This window comes from Xiphophorus hellerii, chromosome 19 (genome assembly GCF_003331165.1).
Source record: "Xiphophorus hellerii strain 12219 chromosome 19, Xiphophorus_hellerii-4.1, whole genome shotgun sequence".
In the NCBI taxonomy this organism is placed as follows: Eukaryota; Metazoa; Chordata; class Actinopteri; order Cyprinodontiformes; family Poeciliidae; genus Xiphophorus; species Xiphophorus hellerii.
This window is the reverse complement of record NC_045690.1, coordinates 19,393,278-19,417,255: the sequence shown is the minus strand read 5'-3', so window position 1 is coordinate 19,417,255 and position 23,978 is coordinate 19,393,278. Positions and strand designations below refer to the sequence as shown.

The following is a 23,978-nucleotide window of genomic DNA, read 5'->3' as shown; positions in this document are numbered from 1 at the left end:
TTCTGTTTGAAAAACTTCCTTCCAAATGGATGTCTTTTCTAAAATGCATTCTTCCTGTTGGCTCTGAAACCTGTTATTTGCACCACAAGCTGTCCCTCCTATGCTTATCATAAAATGCTAGTGGCTTTTTTACTACAAAGACTCAGCAGCCAAACTAACATTGATGCCATAATTGCAGCTGCTAAGGAAAGTCCACACAACCAGAGGCGGTCCTAGCCTGTTCGACGCCCTGGGCGAACCACCTCCCCCCCATCCACCCACTTTGGGCAACAAGAGTTGCCCAAAGTGAGTGGGCAAAGTGGGTTATGTCATTTTGCCCACTTTTGGGCAACACTTTGGGCAACTCTTGTTGCCCAAAGGCAACTCTTGTTGCCCAAAGTGGGCAAAATGACATAACCCTGACATTTTAGGAGGTCAGTGAAAACTTTTAGGTCTTAGTAAAACAGACCTTTTAGTCAGATCTTTTAAAAGATCTAAAAGATCTTTTAGTCAGTTATGGAGAAGTGCCCAGTTTTGGTAATGTCATTGTCTGTATTTTTAAGAACTTTTACCCCCTGATTGATACCTTTATGTTCTAAGATCGCTCTGATCTCATGTTACTTTATTGCAAACTGTGGCCTGGTTTAGTGGATATAAAAGAGCGAATGACAAAAAAAGGGCCTAAAAGGAGGGTTGAACTTTATTTACCAGCTTTGAGTTCTTTATGCTTTTTTGCCTGAGTTTTTGTATGTTAACAAGCAATTGAACAAGTTTACCTTTTAATATGGTTGCATCTGGGATCAATGAAATATATTCATTTATTCATATTCATCCAAATATGAAGTAATTCTAGCTAAAACACAACAGAGATAATTCAAGCTTACCTGCCCTAATAAAGGAAGTCTGCTGATTTCTCTGTTACCATTTACTGTCTTTAAATGGGGTTTCAATCACAAACAATCTTTTTACAGCTACTTTAAAGTACTTATTCTGCTTTTGGTCCATAACTTTATCCTCCAGTCCTGAGCATTAAATGCCAGAGTGTGTAAAATCCTAACACACTGTAATCCACGTTTTTGCCTCCAGGAAAAAAAAAAGCTGACACAAAGGGAACACCCATTCATGTGCAATACTGCCTGAGCTCAATGATTAGTCACCCAAGTCTACCCATGCTCCTGCGGTCCATTATTAAATCTAACAAAGAGCGTTTTGAAAGAGTGGAAATGGAACAGGTCTCAGGAGGAGAGTAACAAGAGAAAAAGGAAAGAAAGTGGAGACCTGATTTAGCAGAAAGATGAAAACATTTTTAAAGGCTACCAAGGTGCGATTACATTTCCACATCATTTCATTGATGTCTTGGACAGTCAGTTCTTCAATTTTGAAAGTGCTCCATTTCTAACCAATACAGTACAGACTTTATTAAAAAAATGGAGTTACATTTACTTTCTAAGCAGCCTGGCTGGTTAGTGTTAGCTGCTAGGTTTACCTTAGCCTTGTAGTTCTTTACTCGGAATATGTTTTTGTACTTGTTTCATGCCCAGTGCTGGTGTTTCATACAGTGAATACCGCAGTTGCTCTTAGTTACACATTACCTCTCTGAGTGTGTATATAACCCCTGAGATCACCTCTATTCTTTCTTTCCCTTTTTTTCACTTCACCATTGTCTGGTTTCTGTTCACATGTAACAAATTAGGTTTTTTTCTTGTAATGTCCAGGCTTGTGTTTTCATTTTGAATTTTCCCTGGATGCTGAACTTCAGAATGCTTTCATTTTATTCAGGTAAAGGAAAAAACAAAGTCCCATTTATTTTCCACAACTGTCAAAGTAGTTGCAATTGGGTAGTTTTCTTAAAAATAAAAGCATGAGAGGAACACTACTGTAGGTAAAAAGTAAGGATAGTTTTTTTTTCTATACAACAGTTTAACTGTCTGAAAAGCTGTTTAATTGCAAGTCTTAACAATACGTGCCTCTTAAGTGAAAGTGAGGGATTTTCTTCTTCCAACACAATTTTTCAGACTGTTTATGATGAATACCAGAGATACACACTATACCAGTAGGTAAAGGCTCAACGATATCCACCAGTCAGCAAGTTACAGCATGCTTGTACAGTCAAACCAGTTACCTTAAATCACTGGTTGGTTGCATTCAAGGCACATCAGTGCAATTCCAGGTTTTTGTGGTAGTCAGTATTTAAAAGTGGGATTTTGTCATAATAACAGTTCCCATAAAATATGGTCTCTTTTTGAATTGATCCATTTGATTAGAAGTATATCTGAGTATCAACACCTTTTGTGACAATGTGTTCAAGGAAGGCTAGATTGTGACATCAGTGTTGACGATTTCAGCAATATTAGAGACCAAATATCATATTTTAATGACAGAAAATCTATACATTTCTTAGAAAAAATTATCTAGAATGGAGGCAGCAAGTGAGCATCTTTACTATGCAGAAAAGGTAAGCGAGCTCTGTGACAGTAACCAGGTCAGGAGCTCAATCATTAATAATGTTTCTTAGGCTGAAACACTTTTTTTCTCTAGGATATTTTGACAATTGGAATCTTACATTTGATAGAAGAGGCTGCAGCATAGTTCAGACCACAGCTAGGACAGATTGGGACTAAACAACAAAACCAGTGAGAGGTTGTTTGTGAACATAAAGTTTTTCAGGTAGGAAAATACACCTATTACTGTTGTTTCCATTTTTTATGCACACTCTCTCAGCCCAAAACATCTCAAGCAGTCATTGTGCAAGAGGGGGGCTACACACTGGATGAGTGTGTAACCCCCATAAATACAACCAAAATGTCAGTCTTTATGCACAGCTTTGGTCACAGATTATTACTACATTACAAATGGATTGGGCTAACCAAAGAGCGCTTTTAAATCCTTGTGTAGTGTAATAGTTTGATATGTCTCCCAGCTGTGGCCTCTAAAAGAACATTTCTCCTGGCTTCCTGTTACTCAGTGTAAAAATGCCTTTTTAAAACCTCACTTTATGAACTCTAATTTGATCTGCAGACTTTGCTACCACTAGTTGTGTCTTATGCGGCCAATGTGTTATGCTGTTAGGCCTTCTGCAATTTTTTTTTGCTTGGCTGCCTTATGCTGCACAGCGGTAATCAAAAACATGTTGTTGACTCTGCAGCTCTACATTTCGAATGGCTACAGTGCAAAAGAATAAATTAAACATTAAACATTAACATTAAACTGCTATGTTATTGCGGTAAAGTCTATTTCACTGAGAAAACCTTGCATATGTAGGCTACAGTAATCACACATTCCAGAGGACTTGAGCAGCAGTTTTTATTATCTCCACCAAGACTTCAAGCATTAACCCACTAAGAGGTTTCAAGCCGCAAATTAAAGACCCGGAATGCTGAATATTGTTTCAGTGTACGTATCCTTTAATACAAAACGCATACAAACGGATGTATAAACAATGACTGAAACCATATGTGGCTTCAACATGCAACCTGAGAGGAGAATTATCTCCCTCTTCCATTCTGATGGAACTCCTACTTCCTGCTTCCTGTCCTGTTGTCATGGTGATAATTCAAGCAGCTACAGAGCAGACTGCTTATATATAAACATCAACACAAGCAGTTCAGAACATCCGCCTCTCTTTTTGTGCTTTTGCCTTTTCTTAATGTCAATTAGTGAGAGAGCGACTACAGAGCATATAAAGAGTGTAAAAGAGGAAGACGTGTAACAGAAAAGGAAATTGGCCACTTGTAAATCTGTTTGTCATGACTGACAGGGAAATTCAGCCTTTGATCATAAACGGTATGGTCACTTTTGCAATATACCTGAAGAAATTAGCTCAGGAATCAGATATTTAATTTGCTATCCAGCTACACAGAAAAGTAGAAATTGTAATTTTATTAATATAAGCACTCATGTTCATTGCACATGTAGCTACTGGTAATTCAGTGCTGCAGTAAGATGTGAATTCAACATGGTGCAGGATACATTTCTCAGAGATATTTCTCCAAATTGACATTGTCATGCAGGTTTGCAGATTCATGATGCAAATTTTTCTTTCCACCACATCCTAAAGGCGCTCTGTTGTATTGAGATCTGGTGACTGTGGAGACCAGTGGAGTACAGTGAACTCATTGTCACGCCCAAGAAACTAGCTTAGAATGATTTGAGCTGACATGACATGGTGAATGATCCTACTGGGAATGGCCATCAGAAGATGGGTGCACTGTGGTCATAAATGGTGCAGCAATACTACTCTGTGGGCTGCCATGTTTAAAGACTGTACATCTGGGCACAGAATGAAACATTGACCCAAGATCAGATGTGTTCATGCACTTCAAATGTGGAATCACATAATGGGGAAACATTTTCCTTATCTGTTAAATCCTATTTTGGTTAATCTGCTAACCGTGACCTCAGGTTCCTGCGTAGTTGACGGGAGTACCACCCCGTGTGGTCTGCTGCTGCTGTAGCCTATCTAGATGTTGTATGTTCAGAGACAGTGTTCCACATATCTTGGTTTTAACAAGTGGTTAGTGGAGCTGCTGCTGCACCTCCAACATCTCAAATCAGTCTGCTCATTCTGAAAAGCGGTTCAAATTATCCATTTGAATCCTGATGGGTTAGCCTTTTTTTAATATTCAGACCAGCCTGTCTAATGTAAAAAAATATATTAAAAAACAGTCTTGTTCAAACCCTTTTCTTCCCTATTCTGAAACTCTAGTTGAGCATCAGCATATTTCACCACTGTTGAATGAAAAAATGCATTCAGCTGCTGCCATGTGATTGGTTGATTTGTTTGTGTTCACCAAGCAGTTGTGCAAATCTAAGGTGGCTGCTTAGTGTGGGTTTTACTACCAACGCACCACTGTGTCTTCTACATCAAATGAGTCAATAACATTACAATGGGACTTGTCAAATACAAACCCACAGCAGTATCCTATTTGAGAGCATTTGTGCTGCTTGTGCACCTTCAGCTGAGCAGCTTTTCCTCCACAACAAGCTATTATCCCACCACTTCCAGCTGGAGTCCGAGGCGCTACGACGTAATTGGTCGAAGACAAAAGCACAGCAGTGTCTGACTTGTTAGTCTTTTCTCAGTCAGGTTGGTAAGATGATTTTCTCTAAGAGTTGGTCATGCAGCTTATCCTGCAGAACAAACCATCTATTATCATCCAGACATCTCTGAAGGTTATTCTAATCTCCATTGGAAACAAAACCCAATGTATTGTAGCACATGGATACATGAAGCCAAACAAATTTTTCAGAAAGCATAAAAAGCCACTATTTGTTGTTTTTTTTAATCTTTTCAATGTTATTTCTTTTAAAGTATTGATTAAACTTAACACATAACAGTGCTGAAAGTTAAATATTTCTTTCTGATTTGCATGAGATTCACCTGCAATCAATATCATCCAGCATTAATGTTTTACAACCATTCATATCAATACCAGGCGGTAACACGTGGATACTGTTCAGTTTTTGTGTTTTTATGATATCTAATTTGCTTCCATTGGTTTATTGTAACACTACACACTTCCCCTTTGTGAATTTACGACATGAGGACATGAGAAGGGTCATTTATGAGCAAGTATTTCTTTGAAGCAGAACTTCCAATAGCTCTGTTTCGGTTGCAGACACAGGGCTTATAAGAGACAGAAGGAAAGGAAGAAAAGGTCACTCTGGCCATGTGAAGATGAACTTAGTTTAAAAAAAAAAACATCTGAATTTCTTCTTAGTTACAATCCTATCAAATATTAAGTTTTGTCAGGGAGTTGTGTGTTTGGCAGCCAAAATGTTTGGCCCGCTGCTAAATTTTCCTTATCAGTGTGGGAAGACTTTGGCCCAAATGTAAAATGTTCATGCTTGTGTTTTCTGAAGCTCTTTTCTTTTCCAATATATTTTAAAGAGACAAAAAATGTTCAGGTCTTTACTGATAACTGGCAAAATAATTGTTTTTCAGGCATATAGAAACATTTTTTTCTTATCTAAGAGGTACTGAGAGGCTTCCTTTCTCTATGGCCTTAGCCACGAAGCGAGTCTTTTGGGAATCTTGGACTCAAACCAAGAGTCCGACATTTGCAATAATTTGGATGCTTTAGACTAGTTTAGGCTGTTTGGTCTACATTTTCTACAGTAAAACAAGATGTTGGATATCAGTGATCACCGTTCATTACTTGAAACGCCAGATGCCATTCACTATTTCTTTTTCATGCTTACACCAATCTGGAATAATCATGAGTCTCTCTGTGTTGACACCTTTATCCTCTGGCATTCAAACTGGTAAATTTGTGGTTTATTCAAATCACGTTTCTGGATTCCACGCTAACAAATTTTCTCTCCGGATCAGGAATGACCTGACTTCGTGTAAGATGTGGGCCGATTACTGAACGCTTCAGTTTCAAAACACCTACAGCTTTTTGTTCAAGCACTGCAAAGTCGGAGCTCCCCTTCAATTTACTGCACATTGGAAGTGAGCTGTATGAAAATTTGATGGAAAAGCCGAATATTCCAACTTCCAATACAACATGTTTTTGAATCAAAATCCCTTTGAACTACTATTTAAAAATGGCAATTAGTATAGAAGTACTTGGAAAGGATATTTTTGACTGAGGGCAGTAGTGCAGTCTCACACAGAGAACATAAAACACTCTTCCTAATTTCTCAAGAAAGCAGTGGGTGCCAACGTCACATTAACTGCACATCCTTAAAAAAATAGAAAACTTGAAGGCAAAACAGATAAGTAATGTATTTTTAGTCGGTGCTCGCTAAACACATGACAGCAACTGGAAATGGAGGGCTGGAGTACAACTAAATTACAGGGGCAGCTGAAATGAGACATTGAATGCTATGGGGGGATTAGCAAGAAAATACTACAATGCTTCACCAATACTGTTCTGCACAGAGTGACATGTTTTTTATAGCTGTGACCTCACTGTAGTCTGCGAAAATAAACTTGACAATGATCACTTTTTTTTATTTTAAGGTATCCTGACATTATTATTCATCCCACTTCTTCATGCATAAAACAATTTTTTCTAACTTCCTTGTAGGTGTCCATGTGTTATCGGCGTTTTATTCATTGTTTTAAAGACCTTTGCCTCTCCACACGAGACCTACTTGCGATACTGACAAAGATACGGACAAGAACGCTGGAGGTGGATGACGAGACATCAGCACCAACATCAGCAGGAGAGGTGCTGTCACAGATTGAGCTCCAGGAGCTAAGAGAAATAGGTGGCTAGTGAAACGTGTAATCTATTCTTGGATGTGTGGTTGTGGACTTGACATTTAGAAAGTGGCGAAGCATAGTATACCGAGTGATCTACACCAATTGTAAGGCTCTGTACATCCCCGCACTGTGTTTTACGCAAGTGACGGCCACAGGCATTCTTTCGTGCACGTGCACGCACATAAATACGAAACAATAAAGATAAATGTGGCTTGGCATTTATAGATGGTGTGGTGCCAAGCTCCTCGTGGCACAGATGGCACCAAGAGAGAGAAGATGGATGGAGGAAGGGAGAGAGAGAGAGAGAGAAGAAATGAGAGGTCTGTGACACCTCTTTTTCTCTGCCCACACTAAAGCTGCCTATTATCTAATCCTTCACACCATGGATTGGGGGATAGGGATGGTCAGAGAAAGCAAGACATACAGTAGTTGCCAGAAAAACAAAGAGAGAGAGAGAGAGAGAGAAAGCACCCGTCACCATTGGCGGAGCGGCATTCTGCTGGTGGCAACACAAGGCATCATTGTACTGTTACAGAGCAAGGGGGCTGCTGCCTTTGGTCCGTTTCTGCCAAACCTGACTCGGCCACAGCAGGACAGCCAAGTTTGAGGCTGGAAAATTTCAGAGTGTAGCTTGGGGTCCAGACAGCCCTGAACTGACTCATGATTACAGTGGGAGAGAAAATCCAAAGGACAGCTGTGCTTTGAACAAATATGACTGGTGTGCTTAAATTTTAAAGTAAAATAAAACAAAACATACATTTCCTGAATTGATTTGGAAGTATAATATGCTTATAATGATATTTCCGCAGTAAGGTTTCTGTCATACAGACTATAATGCAATGATTTGTTGCAAAAGTATTTTGCAGCAGTTCAACTTCCTCACTGTGGCAGACAGACTTAAAGTAGCGAATAATAATGAAACATAAAAACAAAAGATGCAAGGCAATTTAAAATCCTCAAATCTGAAAAGTCTGGGATATATTTGTTCCAGCTGAATCACCACCTCCAAATGAAAGTCTTTAAGGATATGTTTCTGACAGTTTTTCCATTCTTCTTTATTAAATAACTCCAGCTCATTCAGATTGTAACAAGAGCCACGCACTCCCAACTTTACTTGGATGCAGACTTTACCTGGGCCATCAAACGCATGGACATGATTTCAACTCAACTATCATATTTCAGGTTTTCTATATTTTTATTGTTCTGCTGTTGGAGGTGGCTAAGAGGATTTCCTCCAGGATCACTCTGTATTTTGCCCCATCAATATAACATCACATCACCACCACAGTACAATGTTGCCACCACCATGTTTCTACATACAGCATTTGAGCCAAGTGTTTAAAAAACTTTGGAAGGTGGACTGAATACAACTATGATTCAAAATTATGCTCTTGAAACCGTCGGCTGTGTTCCTTGGTCCTCCTGGTGCTCTCTAAGAAATCTTTGAACTCCGAACTGCTGGAGTTTTCTGAGAATGAAGTAAACAATAGTGGAGATTGGGCTGTGCATTCGGTTTATCTTAGATTTCATTCACAAAAATCAGAGTAGTGGCAACTGAACCGAAACATCTAGAGATCATTGTGCAAAGAAGTATTGTTCATAGAATGAAGAATGTTAGTGACAACACCGAGCATTCTCTCTATCAGACTGTCACACAACACCAGAGTGTCTTTATTCAGAGGTTTCTTCCAATCCGCTGTAACACTGACCACTGCAGGAGAGCCGTCCTTCTCACAGCCATCAGCATCTTCAACAAATATTTGAAGAGACCAGTATTTCATTTGCTTTGTTATCAATGCAGTACTTTTTAAACAGACAAAACTGAGTTTTACTCTTTTAGAAACTGTTGACAACGATGCATCTTTCATTCCCAACTTCAAAACAATTCATTTTGTGTTGGGCACTTCGCTTAGAAACCCACTGAAATACAACCATTTACACAAACGTTTGCGCAAATAAAGTTTAAGGAACGCTATAAATGAACTACCGCGAGCCACAAAAATATCTGTGAGCGATGGAAAGTGTGTTGTTGTACTACACACCGCCAACACATCACATCTGGAATAAATTTGCAGCACTAAACCCAGCCTGCTTCTCAAATATTTGACTTCTATCCTTTCCAACCACCTCAAAGACTCTGAACGCAAAGAATGTTTGCTGGTTATATTACAAAAACAATACAGGGACACTTTTGTTCAAAAACCGTTCTGGTTTGCAGCATGAACCAAGCAGAAATGAGTTACTTTTCACACTCGCACACCTAAACCTCAGGAAGGAGCCACTGCGGTGAAGTCTATTGTTTTGGTGTACTGGTACAACAACAGAAAAGTACAGAGGTCACATCTTTCCCTGCCAGAGGTCAGTATCATGTGCATATGTTGCAATGACAACAAGAAGAAGAGGCAAGAGTGGAGGAGCGCTGTCTGTGTAGCCGTGCATGGCAGGGAAAGATATCTTCTGTCCTTCCGCAACATTCCAGCTGTGGAAACAAACTTTCCCAACTGAGAATGAATAAGGAAACCCGCATGCAGATCTGCCTGCTCTGTTTAACAGGCTACACACCGCTTGCTGCTCTACTTCATGGTGGAAGTGGTCACAAACTCTTCTCCACACCCAACTGTGGCACTTTATTGTAACATCAACATGTCTCCTATGCAACAGGACAACGACAACTGATCCAGCTCATGAAATCAACAAGTATATTTAAGGTTTTTATCCTTCTTGTCTACTAATCCTGCTCAAAACGGAAATTTAAGGAGCAATCTGTATATCGTAAAGCCCCCTGGGTACAAACAGGACACAGCAGACACAGAGAGACAATAGGGGTGAGGGAGACATTACCAACCTGCTTCTTCTGTGGACATGCTGTCCACATGTTGGTCTGTCTGATCAAGCCAGCTAGATCCTCTGAATGGACGGCAAAACAAAGACTCACCCATACACACACACACACACACACGCCCAGTCTGAGACGACCAGGAGCTGTGCAGCAGCAGCCAAATTCTGTGTTCCCTCTTTACTGCAACTCAGTAAGTGTGGCTGAGAAAAAGAAACACTAACGGTGAACTCTCTCCAACTCCTCAGGAAGGCACCGCTCTCTGAAACTCTGAACCAATCACATGGAGCGATTCTTCCTGTGACCTTCTCTGATTGGGCAGAAGATTTCTCTGGGTGTGTGCTAGCAGGTAGGAGGAGTCCTAGGGTAGCAAACACTGACACCGGTCCTGCCTATTTTCTCATCATTGTTTGGGTGTTTTGAGTTCATGCGAGTGGATTTACCTGCATTCTATCCTATAACATTCCCATGCATGAACACTGAGCCTTTAGAGATATAAAAAAACAAATCAAATGACAGCAGAATAGCTAAAATAATGAATGGAAAATGTACAATCTGCTTGATTGAAATACCTGCAGCCTCACAAAAACACACGTACAGGTTCTTCTCAATAAACTAGAACTACATTTTTAAAAACTATCTCAGTGATTCTTGATAAAGGGGATATGGCTCACTGCTCAGGGCAGCATAAGTTTTTGATGGCTCAAGAATAGGAAAGGCAGAAAGAACGACACAGAATAGAGCAGTGTTTTTCCACCCTGATCCTCCATGTTTTTAGCGTTTCCCAGTGGTGTGTTAAAGCAGGGAGACATCTAAAACATGTAGGGCATGCCTTGAGGACCAGGGTTGGGTTGGCAATACACTACCTAATCAAACTACAAAGGGAAACTCATATATTATATTGATTCAGCCACAATTTTGGTGTCTCTGATCGTCCTGTGCTTCATAGATTCTCTTCAGGGTTTGGATCAGACAATTTTACAATCTCACACATAGGTACCATGGCAATTAAAACATGTATAAGAATTTTGGCAGCATGGGCAGGTGGAAAAACCCTACTGGAAGATAAAGTTAGCATAAATATTAAGTTTGTCTGCAGAAAGACGTATTAAATCCTGAAAACCTTCATTGTAGACGCCTGTGCTGACATTGGACTAAAACACGGTGAACCAACACCAGCAGACAACATGACTCTCCAAATTGCTAACTGTGGAAACTACACTGGGCAATGCCTTCATCAGCTTTGTTTATTTTATTTATTGTATATATGTGACTTTTTGCACGGGAGCTGCAATAGAAATTTCGTTGAATCCTGTTCAATGACAATAAATGCTATCTATCTATCTATCTATCTATCTATCTATCTATCTATCTATCTATCTATCTATCTATCTATCTATCTATCTATCTATCTATCTATCTATCTATCTATCTATCTATCTATCTATCTATCTTTATTCAAGTATGATGCTATTTATATTGTTTCTGGTTCCGGCAAAAGAAATATTTCAGCTGCACCCCGTGACCTCAGGCACAGACTCCAGCCAGGGTCTATGTCATGTGAATCTCCTCCAAACTCTCATACATTTTTCTGAGGCTGCAGTTACTATTGTTGCTTATGCACTTTTTTCCACCGCACTTTTTTCAATGTACTTGAATATTTCATTAAAAGCAAGCTAGTTTAGTACTGTCCTTTTATGGCCTATGCTCTCATACGCTGCACAACCGTTAGTTCTGAAGTTTTTACCAATAATCGTGTAGGCCATAACACAGCCCTAGCATAGCGTAACATTGTTGTATTAAAAGTTCAGTCTCATTGCTTTTATAGGATCTTCCAATTTTCTGAATTGTAAAAGTATATGAAATATTCTGTGATATTCAAATGTATTGACGTGCAACTGTAGTCAGCTGCTCATTGAACCTGAAAACAAAAAATCAATCTCTTTCACCATCTAGAGGACGAAATGGAGAACTGCGCTCCTCTTGAGATCAGTTGGCACTCGCCTGTTTGTACCTTCAAGGACTTTAACCTGCAATCTACCACACCCTGACAGCACCTTTCAGATAAAATGGCTAGCTAAGATTTTCTTTAGCACTAATGCTGCACAGAAGTCCCAGAATAAAATTAATTTTAATTTTTTTTTTTTACATATTTAAAGGATAATGACATCAGAAGAAGGGAGTCACAGTCTAGGCCTGTTAAAATATTCAGACAAGTCAGAGCACTAAAAGTTTGGTTGGTGTCACAAGGAATATTTCTAAAGTTGTCGTCGTTTTCCCCCACTGTGCCCAAAACAACTGTTATTTCATCTGCGCTAATGTTGATATCAGCTCAAATGGAGCTGATATCAACAAAAGATTCCCCCAGTTTTATGAGCAGAATCCCATGAAATGTGTTCTGTGCAAAATTTCAGTCAGCTCTACCTTTATACATATATATAAAGAGCAAACTCACACATATCCTAATGTTGACACACACACACACACACATACAAAACTGTACATACCAGATATGAAGAGAAAATCTTGTGAAAAGCACAGCTGTCCTGATGAGGACCTGCCTGCTGCTCTGTCCATTAGTCAGATCTCTCTCACTCGTTGCATTTATTTATCACCGCCCAGTTTTCTCTCCTTCCCCGTGAACACGCGCATCATGATTCATCGGCCATAAACATAATGGTACGAGACACAGCCCAAAGGCCAGCGAGATAACAACACATGGCACAGCGTGGATAAATTCTGATCAGTGGAAAAATAAATATGTTGTCACCTAATTTTTATTACATGCATGATTTTATTTCTTGTTTTGTTCTTTTAAACAAAAACAAAAAAAAATGGTAGTTCATAGTATTAAAGCAAGCAGAAATTGGTTATTTGTTTTATTTATTACTAAGGAAAAATAAATACATTACTTCTTTCCTGAAATCATCTAAATTTCAAATTGAAAAATGCCAAGACAACAATGTTTTTACAAAATCCTTAATATCACAACTTTCTGCATTTCTAGCCTATGTAAGCTAACTAAATTGTCTTTAGCATTAGAGCTGCCACTGACCTAGCTTCAGCTGGATGGAAAATAAATATTTTGCTTCGGCACAGAAAGCTTCTCAAGTTTTCATGAGAGCTGTTGACTTTTACAGATTTGTTCTTTTCGTTTTTATTTAATTCAATGTCAACTTTAGCTACATTCTAAACGAATACATGCAGTGAATAACAATTCTATTGTTAGAACTCAAATATTAAAAAAATTACATTTTTGATCTAGTGTGCTTTAAATCATGTTGTGCCTAATAGTTGTTACTCTTCAAAACTCCTTTTTGTAGAGCACATCCAATAAAAATGATAAAGAGTTTGAAACACTTATCAAAGTTCACTGTAAAAGAGCAGATCTTTTTCATTGATTGATGGAACTGCAATAAAAAAATAGTTGCTTTTTTTGCCCCCCACATCTTTACCAATGGAAGGGTTGAGTGAAACGTGAAGGGCAGTGTACTTATAAAAAAAAGTGCTGAATAATGTTGGATAATGAGCTCCAATAGAAATGATGCTGGCTGATGTACATATAATAATCATGTTTGTTTTCATTCTGCCAGAAGCTAATTCAAGCCTTCAATTAAATCTGAGCTACAGCCTCATTATTAGCCAGAGGCTAATAATGTCAGCCACTGGCTACCACTAGTAGCCAGTTAGGCTACTTGTGATTGCAATTATAACGCTGAATTTAAGCTGAATGACAATCTGACTGCTGGATGTCTCATCAAGTACTAATACTGTCATGTCATTATTCCAAATAACTAAATTACTTCAATGTAATACTTTTATTCAATGGAAGTTGAATAAAAAAAAAGTTTGCCATTGATGAATACGTTTCATCTGCATGTGAAAAATACATTTTAGAATTGGTTGTAGTAGATTATCACTTTTACAATGAAGTATCCATTTTCTTGCAAAACTTTTATGTGATAAACCATCACCACACTGGATAATTGTGACATGGACAATGAGTACAAATAAAAATCAAGAAATTTTGACTTGTGTCTGACTGCATTCATTGTCTTTCTGATAAAATCTAATGAAGTCACGACAATAATAATTTTAAAAAAAGCAACCTGTCAATCTAAGTAGGAATGCGGCTGTTCTGTGAAGGCCGCAGAGGTTTGCTAGAGAACATTATTGAAACAGCATCATGAAGACCAAAAGATCCAGCTGACAAATCAGGGAGAAAGTTGTGGATGAGTTTAAAGCAGGTTCAGGTTTAAAAACGGTATCGTCACCTTCCTAAAATAATAATGGTCCATGTCATTTTTTGACATGTAACTTTGGTAAAATAAAAAAAAAAGAAATAATCAAATAAAATAAAAATGTAATAATAAAAAAAAAACACCACCTATTTCTTTCCAGATATGTGGACCACATATCTGTGGTCCAGATATCTGTGGACCACAGATATGTGGTCCATATCTGTGGTCCACAGATATGGACCACAGATCTGTGGTCCATATCTGTGGTCCAATATGGACCACAGATAAATGATCTGTGGTCCATATTGGCAATATAGACATATCGTTTTGCCTGCCACCTGCCTGCATTTGGCTTCGCCGTGACAGTTTTATGGTCGACAAAATCATGTGTGGGAATGCTAACTTTGTTTTCTAGCAGCTACTTAGGCAAAGACATCTTTTGGATGTCTTTGCCTAAGACATCCAAAAGATGTCTTAGGCAAAAGAAGAAGAAGAAGAAAAAAAAATCACTTTTGGCAACAACAGTTACTTATGTCATTATGTTAGGAAGGTGGCAATATCCATTATCTTCATCCAGTCTAACTGGTAGGCACTTTTTTTTTTTTTTTTTTTTGCTTCTCTTTCCTCTGCTGTGGACTTTGAAAGGCAACACTGTGAGCAAAGTTTCACTGAATCGGGTGCACGTCCAGGCATCACTGCCCTGACAACTCCAGTAGGTGGTGTCGCTGCAGCCACAGTGCACCCCCGTCCACCTCCCCCCTAGTAGCACCTCTTCACCTGATGTTTTTTTTTTTTTTTTTTTGCGCACTGGGAATCTGGTTCCACACACAGGGCATTCATCACATCACATCCAAAGCATCACAACTGGGAGTGGAGCTAGATCTCTTATTTTTTCCCTTTTCTTTATTTTACTCTGAAATCCTTTCATGGGTCATATATCCCTAAATTCATTTTCCTGAAGATGTTGAGAACGCGTCGCCCCGTTGTGATTTTTGTCAGTTTTATAAAACTGTGCTTTCTTCGTCGGGTGGAATTTGTTTTCACGGTGGTCGTTTTTTGTCCGTTCGTGTTTGAGTGACTGAATCTGTGTCCTCCCAGGATAGTCACTCCTCGCTGCTGCCGCCGCATCATAGGACCCGGAGTCTGACTCACTGTCACCTGCTCCCGATGGAAGTCGTAAAACGATTCCCTGTTTTGGATAATGCCCGATCACGTGAACTATTCATGTCACCTTTGGGCATGAAAGACTCCAGGTGGATGTCGGTTCTCACCGCAGAACAGAAGAAGTTGTAGCAGTAAGTGCGACTAAAGGAGCAAAAGTCAGTATAGAATTTGATTTTACTTCTTTCTGAGAAGAATGCGCCTTCTGTTTTAATTTCAATTGTGGTCTAAAAATAAGGAGCTTGTGTGTTTTTAATGACTCCTGTTTGACATAAGTAACAGGTCACTTAAAAATTTGTTTTCAGAATCAGATGCGTCCACGAATCTAATCTCATCCATATATTTGAGAAGAAAGACGACTTCAAATAAATGTTTCATCCTATAATTGCGATTTCTTTAACCTCCCGACAGACTTTTACGCAGCGCGCGCGTCAAGTTTTTGGTTTTACGCGCGTCTGCCATTCTCCGTAATGAACGCCGGGGAGAGCGCCTCTAAGGGGCATGAGGACTCCAACTCCCAGGGGGACTTTAGAGAACGCAGGGAGGCCTGGTCCCGTGAATAATCGCGCTGCAGCATGCCCTCCTGGCCCAATGACTCGGAGTGCCTCCCGCGTAACTGCAGCTGGGAGGAGACCTACAATACCACGAGCAGCGCCGACCAGCCCGCGCCTCCGCTCAACTACTACTCAATCCCTCTCCTCACGTTCATCACCGTCGCCTGCTCGCTGCTGTTTCTGGTTGGAGTGGCCGGGAATGTCATGACCATCCTGGTGGTGAGCAAGTACAGGGATATGCGCACCACCACCAACCTCTACCTGTGCAGCATGGCTGTGTCTGACCTGCTCATTTTCCTTTGCATGCCGCTGGACCTCTACCGCATGTGGAGGTACCGGCCCTGGCGCCTCGGAGACGCGCTCTGCAAACTCTTCCAGTTCGTGTCCGAGTCTTGCACGTACTCCACCATCCTGAACATCACCGCGCTGTCGGTGGAGCGCTACCTGGCCATCTGTTTCCCGCTGCGCGCCAAAGCTCTGGTCACCAAAGGGCGAGTGCGCGCACTGATCTGTATTCTGTGGACGGTGTCCCTGTTTAGCGCAGGGCCTGTGTTTGTCATGGTTGGAGTGGAGAGGGACAATGTGGAACCACTAAACCTCACGTCCCGGATTAATACAACTGGCTTGCTTTTGGATGTTGGGGACACTCGGGAGTGCAGGATGACGCACTACGCCGTTGAGTCAGGCCTAATCGGGGCCATGGTGTGGCTGAGCTCGGTGTTTTTCTTCATGCCAGTGTTCTGTCTGACGGTGCTGTACAGTCTCATTGGCCGTCGTCTGTGGCAGAGGCACAGGGAGACGAACATGAGCTCCCGTGTGGCTCACAGAGACAAAAGCAATAGGCAGACCATCAAGATGCTGGGTAAGTTTCAAAATGTATTACATTTACTGTTCTGATTACAGGTGTAAAGAGAAATTAAACAAAATCAAAAATAAATGATCTGTGGTCCATATTGGCAATATAGACATATCGTTTTGCCTGCCACCTGCCTGCATTTGGCTTCGCCGTGACAGTTTTATGGTCGACAAAATCATGTGTGGGAATGCTAACTTTGTTTTCTAGCAGCTACTGAGAAGTTGAGTGGTAGATAAAGGAGATCAAGTAGCAATGATGAAGAATATTGTGGATCTAAGCTAATTTATGAGTTTGGTATTCAGAAGGCATGAACTGCTGTTTGGGTCAAAGCTTCAGGACCCACCACACACCAGGTTGGTCTACTTCTGGGTCTCTGGAGCCACCCACTAAGATTAAATCAATTATTAATGTAGCACATTTAAGAACAGCTGCAGTTAGCCAAAGTGATGGCCAGAAACAACAAACTATCAAACATAAAATCAAATTACAAACACAATATGATTTTAAAAAAACAACAACAAAAAACATAAAAGGAAGCCCAAGAATTTGTACAAATATGTTTTAAGAAATTTCTTTAAAATTGTCTAATGTGATTGAGCAACTGGTTCCACAGCTTAGGAGCTCCAACTTAAAAGGACCAGCCAAGACCTTGGGACAACTAAGCTTAAATGAAAATTAGATCTAAGTGATCTATATTAGATCTAAGTGATCTATAGGTCTCCAGGAGATAGACAGATCCTGTCCATTCAACAATACAACTTTAAATTGTTTCTAAAACTAAAAGGGAGCCGGTGAAGAGAAACAAGCACTGAAGAGATGCGTTCATGCTTTTTTGTCCAAGTTAAGAGACGAGCAGCAGCATTCTGCACTTGTTGCAGTCGTATATGACGACCCCTCCTATTAAAACTGCGATGGAAAACCACCCGAACTGAGTAGAATAGAGCCAAGATCAGCCGCCCAGTAGCATCGCTACTGGAAAAAAAGGGTCATTAGTAATGATTTGTAGAGTCATCTTTGCTGGTGTTTTTCCACTGTTTTATCAAATCCAGAAACAGAAGAGTAGCCCTTCAGCCAGTGATACATAAACTGTACGCTACATGCACCTACATTTTTGTAGGGAGACACTTCTGTGTCAGAAAACCTTTTTCAATCAGTGTTATGTAAAATTCTAATTCTCTAAGAAACCAAATTTGAGAAAATAATTCGACACCTTCCCACACTGGTAAAAGGTGCCAATACCTTCATGATGACCACAGCATCACTGTGCCAGGAAACTCTCTGATCTAAATCCTGCAGAGAAACCAGAGGATGTTGAGAGGAAAATGAAAAAAACAAACTATGCAAATGAACAAAAGCCTGGGCTTCCTTCCACAAGCTGATCCTAATGTTCATACAAATCGAGTTTTGGGGTTTTCATTTTCTATGCGCCAAAATTAATACAGTTAATAGAAATACAAAATCAGCATATTTTGCTCTACGTGGAATAAGCATTTAAAGTCTTATATTTTCAGTTGAATTGCTAAAATAAATTTAATTTCAATTAGTTAATTAAGAGGTCTGTTGCTTTTGCTCTCAAATATAAAATAATATTTAAAAAATACTTTTAAGATTGTTTAGTTTTGGTCAAAAGCCCTCTTTTGACTACTTCTGTCAGAACTTTCAAAACATATTAGATAGATGGCTGATAGGGAAAAAGTAAGTTTTGAACTAAAGTAAAAAAGAAACCTGATTTGAGTGGTGGGTCTAGACGTGGCTGAAATGACTCACAGCTCAGGACGACTTGTTCTGTGGGGCAGCACATGCTCTGAAAATAGATACAAACATTTGTCCCTGAACAATTTTCTAACGCTTTTTCGCCTTTCCAGTTAATGCGGACCGAGCGTCCCCCCCCTCACACAGATGAGATGTGTAGACAGATGAAAACATGGTCATGCGCAGCATCTGGTCAATGATCCGGAATTTGCTTTTTTGTTTGTTTTTTTTTTTTTTTATTTGAAGCCTTTGACTGCTTTTAAAAATCTGGGCATTTGATCTTTTCTAGTACAAAACAAAAAGTACTTGGACTTGGGAATTTATGCAAAAAATCTTCCGCTGGTCTTTGTTAAACTCTTACTCCAACATGCTACCCTTTTTGTTAATATTACTTTTATCCTCACTGATTGCTTCTCTTCTTGCTCTCTCTCTCTCTCTCCAAGTGGTGGTCGTGTTGGCCTTCGTTCTGTGCTGGTTGCCCTTCCACGTGGGCCGCTACCTGCAGTTCCGCTTCCTGGACGCGCCCTCTCCGCTGCTGTCCTTGCTTTCCGAGTACTGCAGCCTGCTGTCTGTCGTGCTCTTCTATCTGAGCGCGGCGATAAATCCGATCCTCTACAACACCATGTCGTGGAAGTACCGGGGTGCGGCAGCGCGCCTGTTCGGCCTGACCGACGGACAGCCGTCCCGGTGCCGCACGGCCAGCACCTTGAAGGGCGACGGCTCAAGCGGCTGGACAGAATCCACTGTGAGCTTTTGAACCCAACCGAGTTAAGGAGCCAACCTGGAAGCCATCATTTCTGTCAGAGAGGGGACGATCTCCAAAGACTTGCCTTTCTTGAATGAGAGCATGAACCACAAAAGGTGAAGCTGCTTAAACTGAATTATTGCAAAAGCTAGTTTTGCTCTTAAATGTTCTGCAACGTGTCAGATTCTTTCAGCAAGTGCCATAACATTTGAAAGTGGAGTGTAAACGACCTTCACACCGTCTGGAAATGCTTCTTGACCTGAATATGAACAAAAAAGAGGAGCATGTTGTACATATAAACGTAAATATCACACACATCTACAAATGCCTTATACCGTATTCTGGATGACAAAAGGAAGCACTGTAGAATTTTAAAACTCATCGCATTTCTCTGTACTCCTTCAGAGGGGGGCAGAGGTGCAGATTGTGTGCAAGCGTGTGTGTAACTGTGTAGCAGACTGTTAGTGAGGCAGACTCAGTGTTATCCATATTTCCAAAGACCTGCATGTTGAATTTCCACTCCATGCTTGCGCTGATGCTGCAAACAGGGGTCGCAGTCGCTGGCATAAAAGGGTATTCTGGTGTTTTAGTGCCTGAACATCAGTGCTTTAATTGTACTTTACATTTTTGGATTGAAAGCTTTGTTTTTTTATAGGGATGGGCTGATTAGGACTCTGGGCTCAGTTCGTTCCTTTGCCAATTTGTTTCCTCATTTTCTACCCACTCATTGTCATTTCACCCCTTCCTCCATTTTGTAGCCATGCACTAATCATTTCCCACACAGTGGATTTTCATCAATCTCTGGACTGATTTCCACAAAGTGCGATGGCTGATTTCAAATTCTTTTGAGACCTCCTGAGTCCTTCCATACTCAAAAGCTGACACAATCTAGTTTTTAAAAGGCTCAGTCTTTTAATCTCACCAGCACTTTGTCTGGTGTCTGTAATATTCTCTGGATTTATGGTAACACGTTGCTGCCCTTCCTCCTGCTGCTCAGCTGGCTGAAATGGAGTAAAACAGTTTTCTGTTGCTCAAATTTGACCGTTTGAAAATATCTCCGGTTGAGCCAACACCCGGACTAAGCAACCAGCTAGTATAAGCAAATAAAAACAAACAGGCTATGATACTTTAAATAATCCCCATGCAATAGTAGGATTGCAGTGTTGGGAATAATTGTTTCTATCTGGTTATCAACAAAAACAGGAAGATCGTGTAATAACTTTCTCTTTTTAATCTATGTGTACAAACCGGCCCCTTGCCTAGATTAGAAGTAAATATCAGACTCTGTCCATTACCAGGCATCTTTCCACCTTAGATTGGTCATCTGAGGTTAAAAGAAAGAATCTGATGAGGAACATGTTTCTTGTTTTCACTAGATTATTATGAAAATAATCATTCTGAACATACTGTTCTAGAGATATTAGTCATATGTTTCACTGCACTGCAAAAACACAAACAGCTTGATTTTGTTGTATAAATCAACATTCTCATTTCTAATAGCTAAGCTCACTCTGTGATTTGTTATTTGGACACTCTCATAGCGTGTTGCAGATTTAACTTTTTCTTACATGCTGTCTGAATGTGCTGCCAGCTGAACACAGATGTGTTATCTAAATTCTTCTTGCAGTTCATTTTGGTTAATGAGTGTTGCACTAATAAAAAAAACACATGGTATTATATTTTTTTTTACCGCCTTTTCTTTCTTTTTTTTACTTTTAAGGTTTGTTTCAGCTTTTTTTTCACGACACTTTGAGATTTTGCCTTCTCGCCACTTCTTCAGGGTTTGTTTTTGAGTACAATTTTCTACTTTAAAAAGTGAGCATAAACCATGGTTTGCCTGTTTTCCCTCCAAAATATGCTTATTGCATCACAAATCATCTTCTGTTTCATATTTTACACCAGAGTGTGTCAGTTGTACATTTGTTAATAAATGGCATTTTAAAGCATTTGAACTGAAAAAAAAAACTTTTTCTAAATGTGTTGTACTCTTGTCATTTATCACAATAGCAGCCTTTGTTTCTATCCCTGCTGCTTTTGAAAGTGAATATTATTAAAAGTAAGACGTGTGGATTAATTAAGGACCGTGTGCCATGTGTTGTATCATCCTTTGGATCAATGAACAACCTGCAAGCCATGACGTTATCCCTGCTTTAGCTTGTAATTAGATGCTTTGGACAGTGTGGTTCTGTGCAGCAGTTAAAATCACCACAGCAGTGCTCTGGATTTAATACGTGGCCTCTTGGCAGTAAAGAATGTATTTCTGCTAAATGAATTTTTGCGACTGTATATACTGTTAGCAGGACGATATATTTATTAATGTACTAAATGTATAATGATTAAAAGAAGACAAAACGTTTTATTTGGTTTTGGTTTTTGAAAAATGTGACAATTTTCTGCTGGATAATGTATCTGTGTATTAAAAGAAAATGTGGTAAATTAAAAACAAGGGAAACAAGGCTGATTTCATTTATGTTCCATATCTGTACTTACAAAAGCAAATGGAGAAACTTTGCAGCACTTTTGTTCCTAGTTGTGTGAGATATAGGGTTCTTTTAATGATTCCTCCATTTGCCCCCGTTTTACCTCATCACATGATGCTAACCAGTTACACAACAGCGTGAGGTCTGTCATCTTAACAGGCATTATGCCTTAGTGACCAAAGGAACTAACACCAGTCTGTTACTTCATATTCCCTTAAAGACCCCAGAGTGGCGGACATCAACAACGGATTAAAGCGTCCCTCATTCAGCAATGAGGTCAACCAGGTACACAGAACAAAAGGGAGAATCTGTCAAGGACCCTACTGTACGCCTCAGTCCATTACTGGGGGGGAAAGTGTCCAGAGTATTTCACAGGATTAATTAAAGCAAAAAAAAAAATTCTACTTCAGTCTCATCTAAGCAGAACACCTTCCACATGGTTGCTGTGCACCCTAGATGGTATTTCAACAATAGCTTTCGTCTCAAAACTCTTTCATTACGGCCAGATCCATGAAGTCCTGTCGACAGATTCTCCCACCTGAGTTGTGGATTTCTGAAGCTCCTCCAGAGTTCTAAAGGAATATGGTCATTCCATGTTTTTAAAAAAGAAACGTATCATAGGCATGGATAAAGAATCCCAGCAAAAGCAGACTAAAGCAAGGCATTCCATCAATGAGCGAAACGGCATGTTGCTTATTGAAAAATATTGGCTGGAGGGTAATGACTTAACATCAGAGAAAAGGCAGATGGGGTGAATTGAGTTAGGATTTTTGTCGTCAGCGTCACTGCGTTCCAGAATGTGCATTTTAGAGACTGATGAGCGCCAGCGTGCAAACAAAGATCAGCATTTCAGTTGCAGCTGTGGAATAATACACTCAGTGCAATCACACTCACAAACACACCTGCTTAGAGGCGCTAAAATGCATTTCCTCCATACCAGGTGTTAAAACTCCTCCACCATCAGGTTGGCTCAGGCTGAGCAGAAGTATCTCTATCAGTGTTATTGCAGAAACACAGAATGACCACGTCAGGACTGAATGCTGCAAAGATCAGACGCATAACATAGGCAAGTCAAGGCATGTCATGTGGTGACCCACTCTAGCAACCAATGACTTCAAAATGTTGTTTATTTTCATAAACAAAATTTTGGCCGGCATAAAGAGTTGTGCTGCTTGGTTTGTGTCGGACTGTACGGTGAAGGTAGTAATTGTTTTTATACTTGATCTTAAAAAGAAAAATGACCAGATATGATGTGTTGTGTCCATCTTGCCTCTGTGTGTTCTTCAAGTCGCTCCGTCAAATCCAGAGCAGCAGGCGTCTGGAACCTTATATGGAGAAGCTGATTGCGGAATGTTCCATTTTGCATGCAGTGCCGAGGGGTGTGTGTGATTGTCACATCATTTTTAAGAAGAGAACAAAAGCAGGTTCATGCAACCAGACAATTTGGTTATGTTGTGGTTAATAGATTTAGGTACAGGTAAATAATGTGCATTTTTGATTATTTATAAATTGATATTGTGATTGGATACCAAATGATGAAGCTTTTTTTTGTAGGAGGAGCTTCCAGTATAAAGCCCACAGAGGATTGAGCAGTTTGGGCCTCAGGAGGCACATTAAGTTTATTTTTGAAAAATAAAATAAGATAAAAACTGTGGTGTGCTTTTTTATTCCGACATGGCTTGTAAACTTCAAATCACACACCTATTGATTATGTGATTGAAATGAAGGAAATCAAAAAAAAAAACACTTTTATGCTACAATTCCTGTTTGTGGTTTTATACCATGTTCCAAATTATTATGCAAATTGGATTTAAGTGTCATAAAGATTATACTTTTTGTTGTGCTATTAAATTTATAGATGGTATTGTGTGTCAGGGCTCTTTGAATCACCATAATTAATTTCAGAGAACTGGGTTCCACATTATTTCACACATGACAATGCACCATCTCACGCTGCAAGGAAAACCACTGTGTCATTGGTTGCTATGGGCATGAAAGGGGAGAAACTCATGGTGTGGTCACCATCCTCCTCTATTGAGAACCTTTGGAGTTTCCTCAAGCAGAAGATCTGAGGGTGGAATGCAGTTCATATCAAACCAGCAGCTCTGGGAAGATATTCTGACATCCTGCAAAGAAATTCAAGCAGAAACTATCCACAAAC

General features: G+C 39.8%; 2 protein-coding genes across 3 annotated transcripts in view; one reads left to right on the top strand and one right to left on the bottom strand.

Moving 5' to 3' along the window:
* The window catches only part of pld1a (phospholipase D1a), a 36,271-nt gene extending 23,648 nt beyond the window's left edge, over positions 1-12,623 (bottom strand). Inside the window, exon 1 of one of the 2 annotated variants that reach the window (XM_032546589.1) lies at positions 12,536-12,623. The gene's annotated coding sequence lies outside the window, so the exon portion shown is untranslated. Of the gene's footprint in view, positions 1-10,037; positions 10,240-12,535 lie in introns of those variants that run through there. The other variant, XM_032546588.1, reaches the window with a different exon arrangement.
* A 2,511-nt stretch (positions 12,624-15,134) lies between these two features.
* Positions 15,135-21,696, top strand: ghsra (growth hormone secretagogue receptor a). Its single transcript, XM_032546614.1, has 2 exons — positions 15,135-16,846; positions 19,036-21,696. Exons 1-2 carry the CDS (start codon positions 16,006-16,008, stop codon positions 19,347-19,349), a joined length of 1,155 nt encoding a protein of 384 aa, XP_032402505.1. The 5' UTR covers positions 15,135-16,005; the 3' UTR covers positions 19,350-21,696.
* Positions 21,697-23,978: the final 2,282 nt, after the last annotated feature.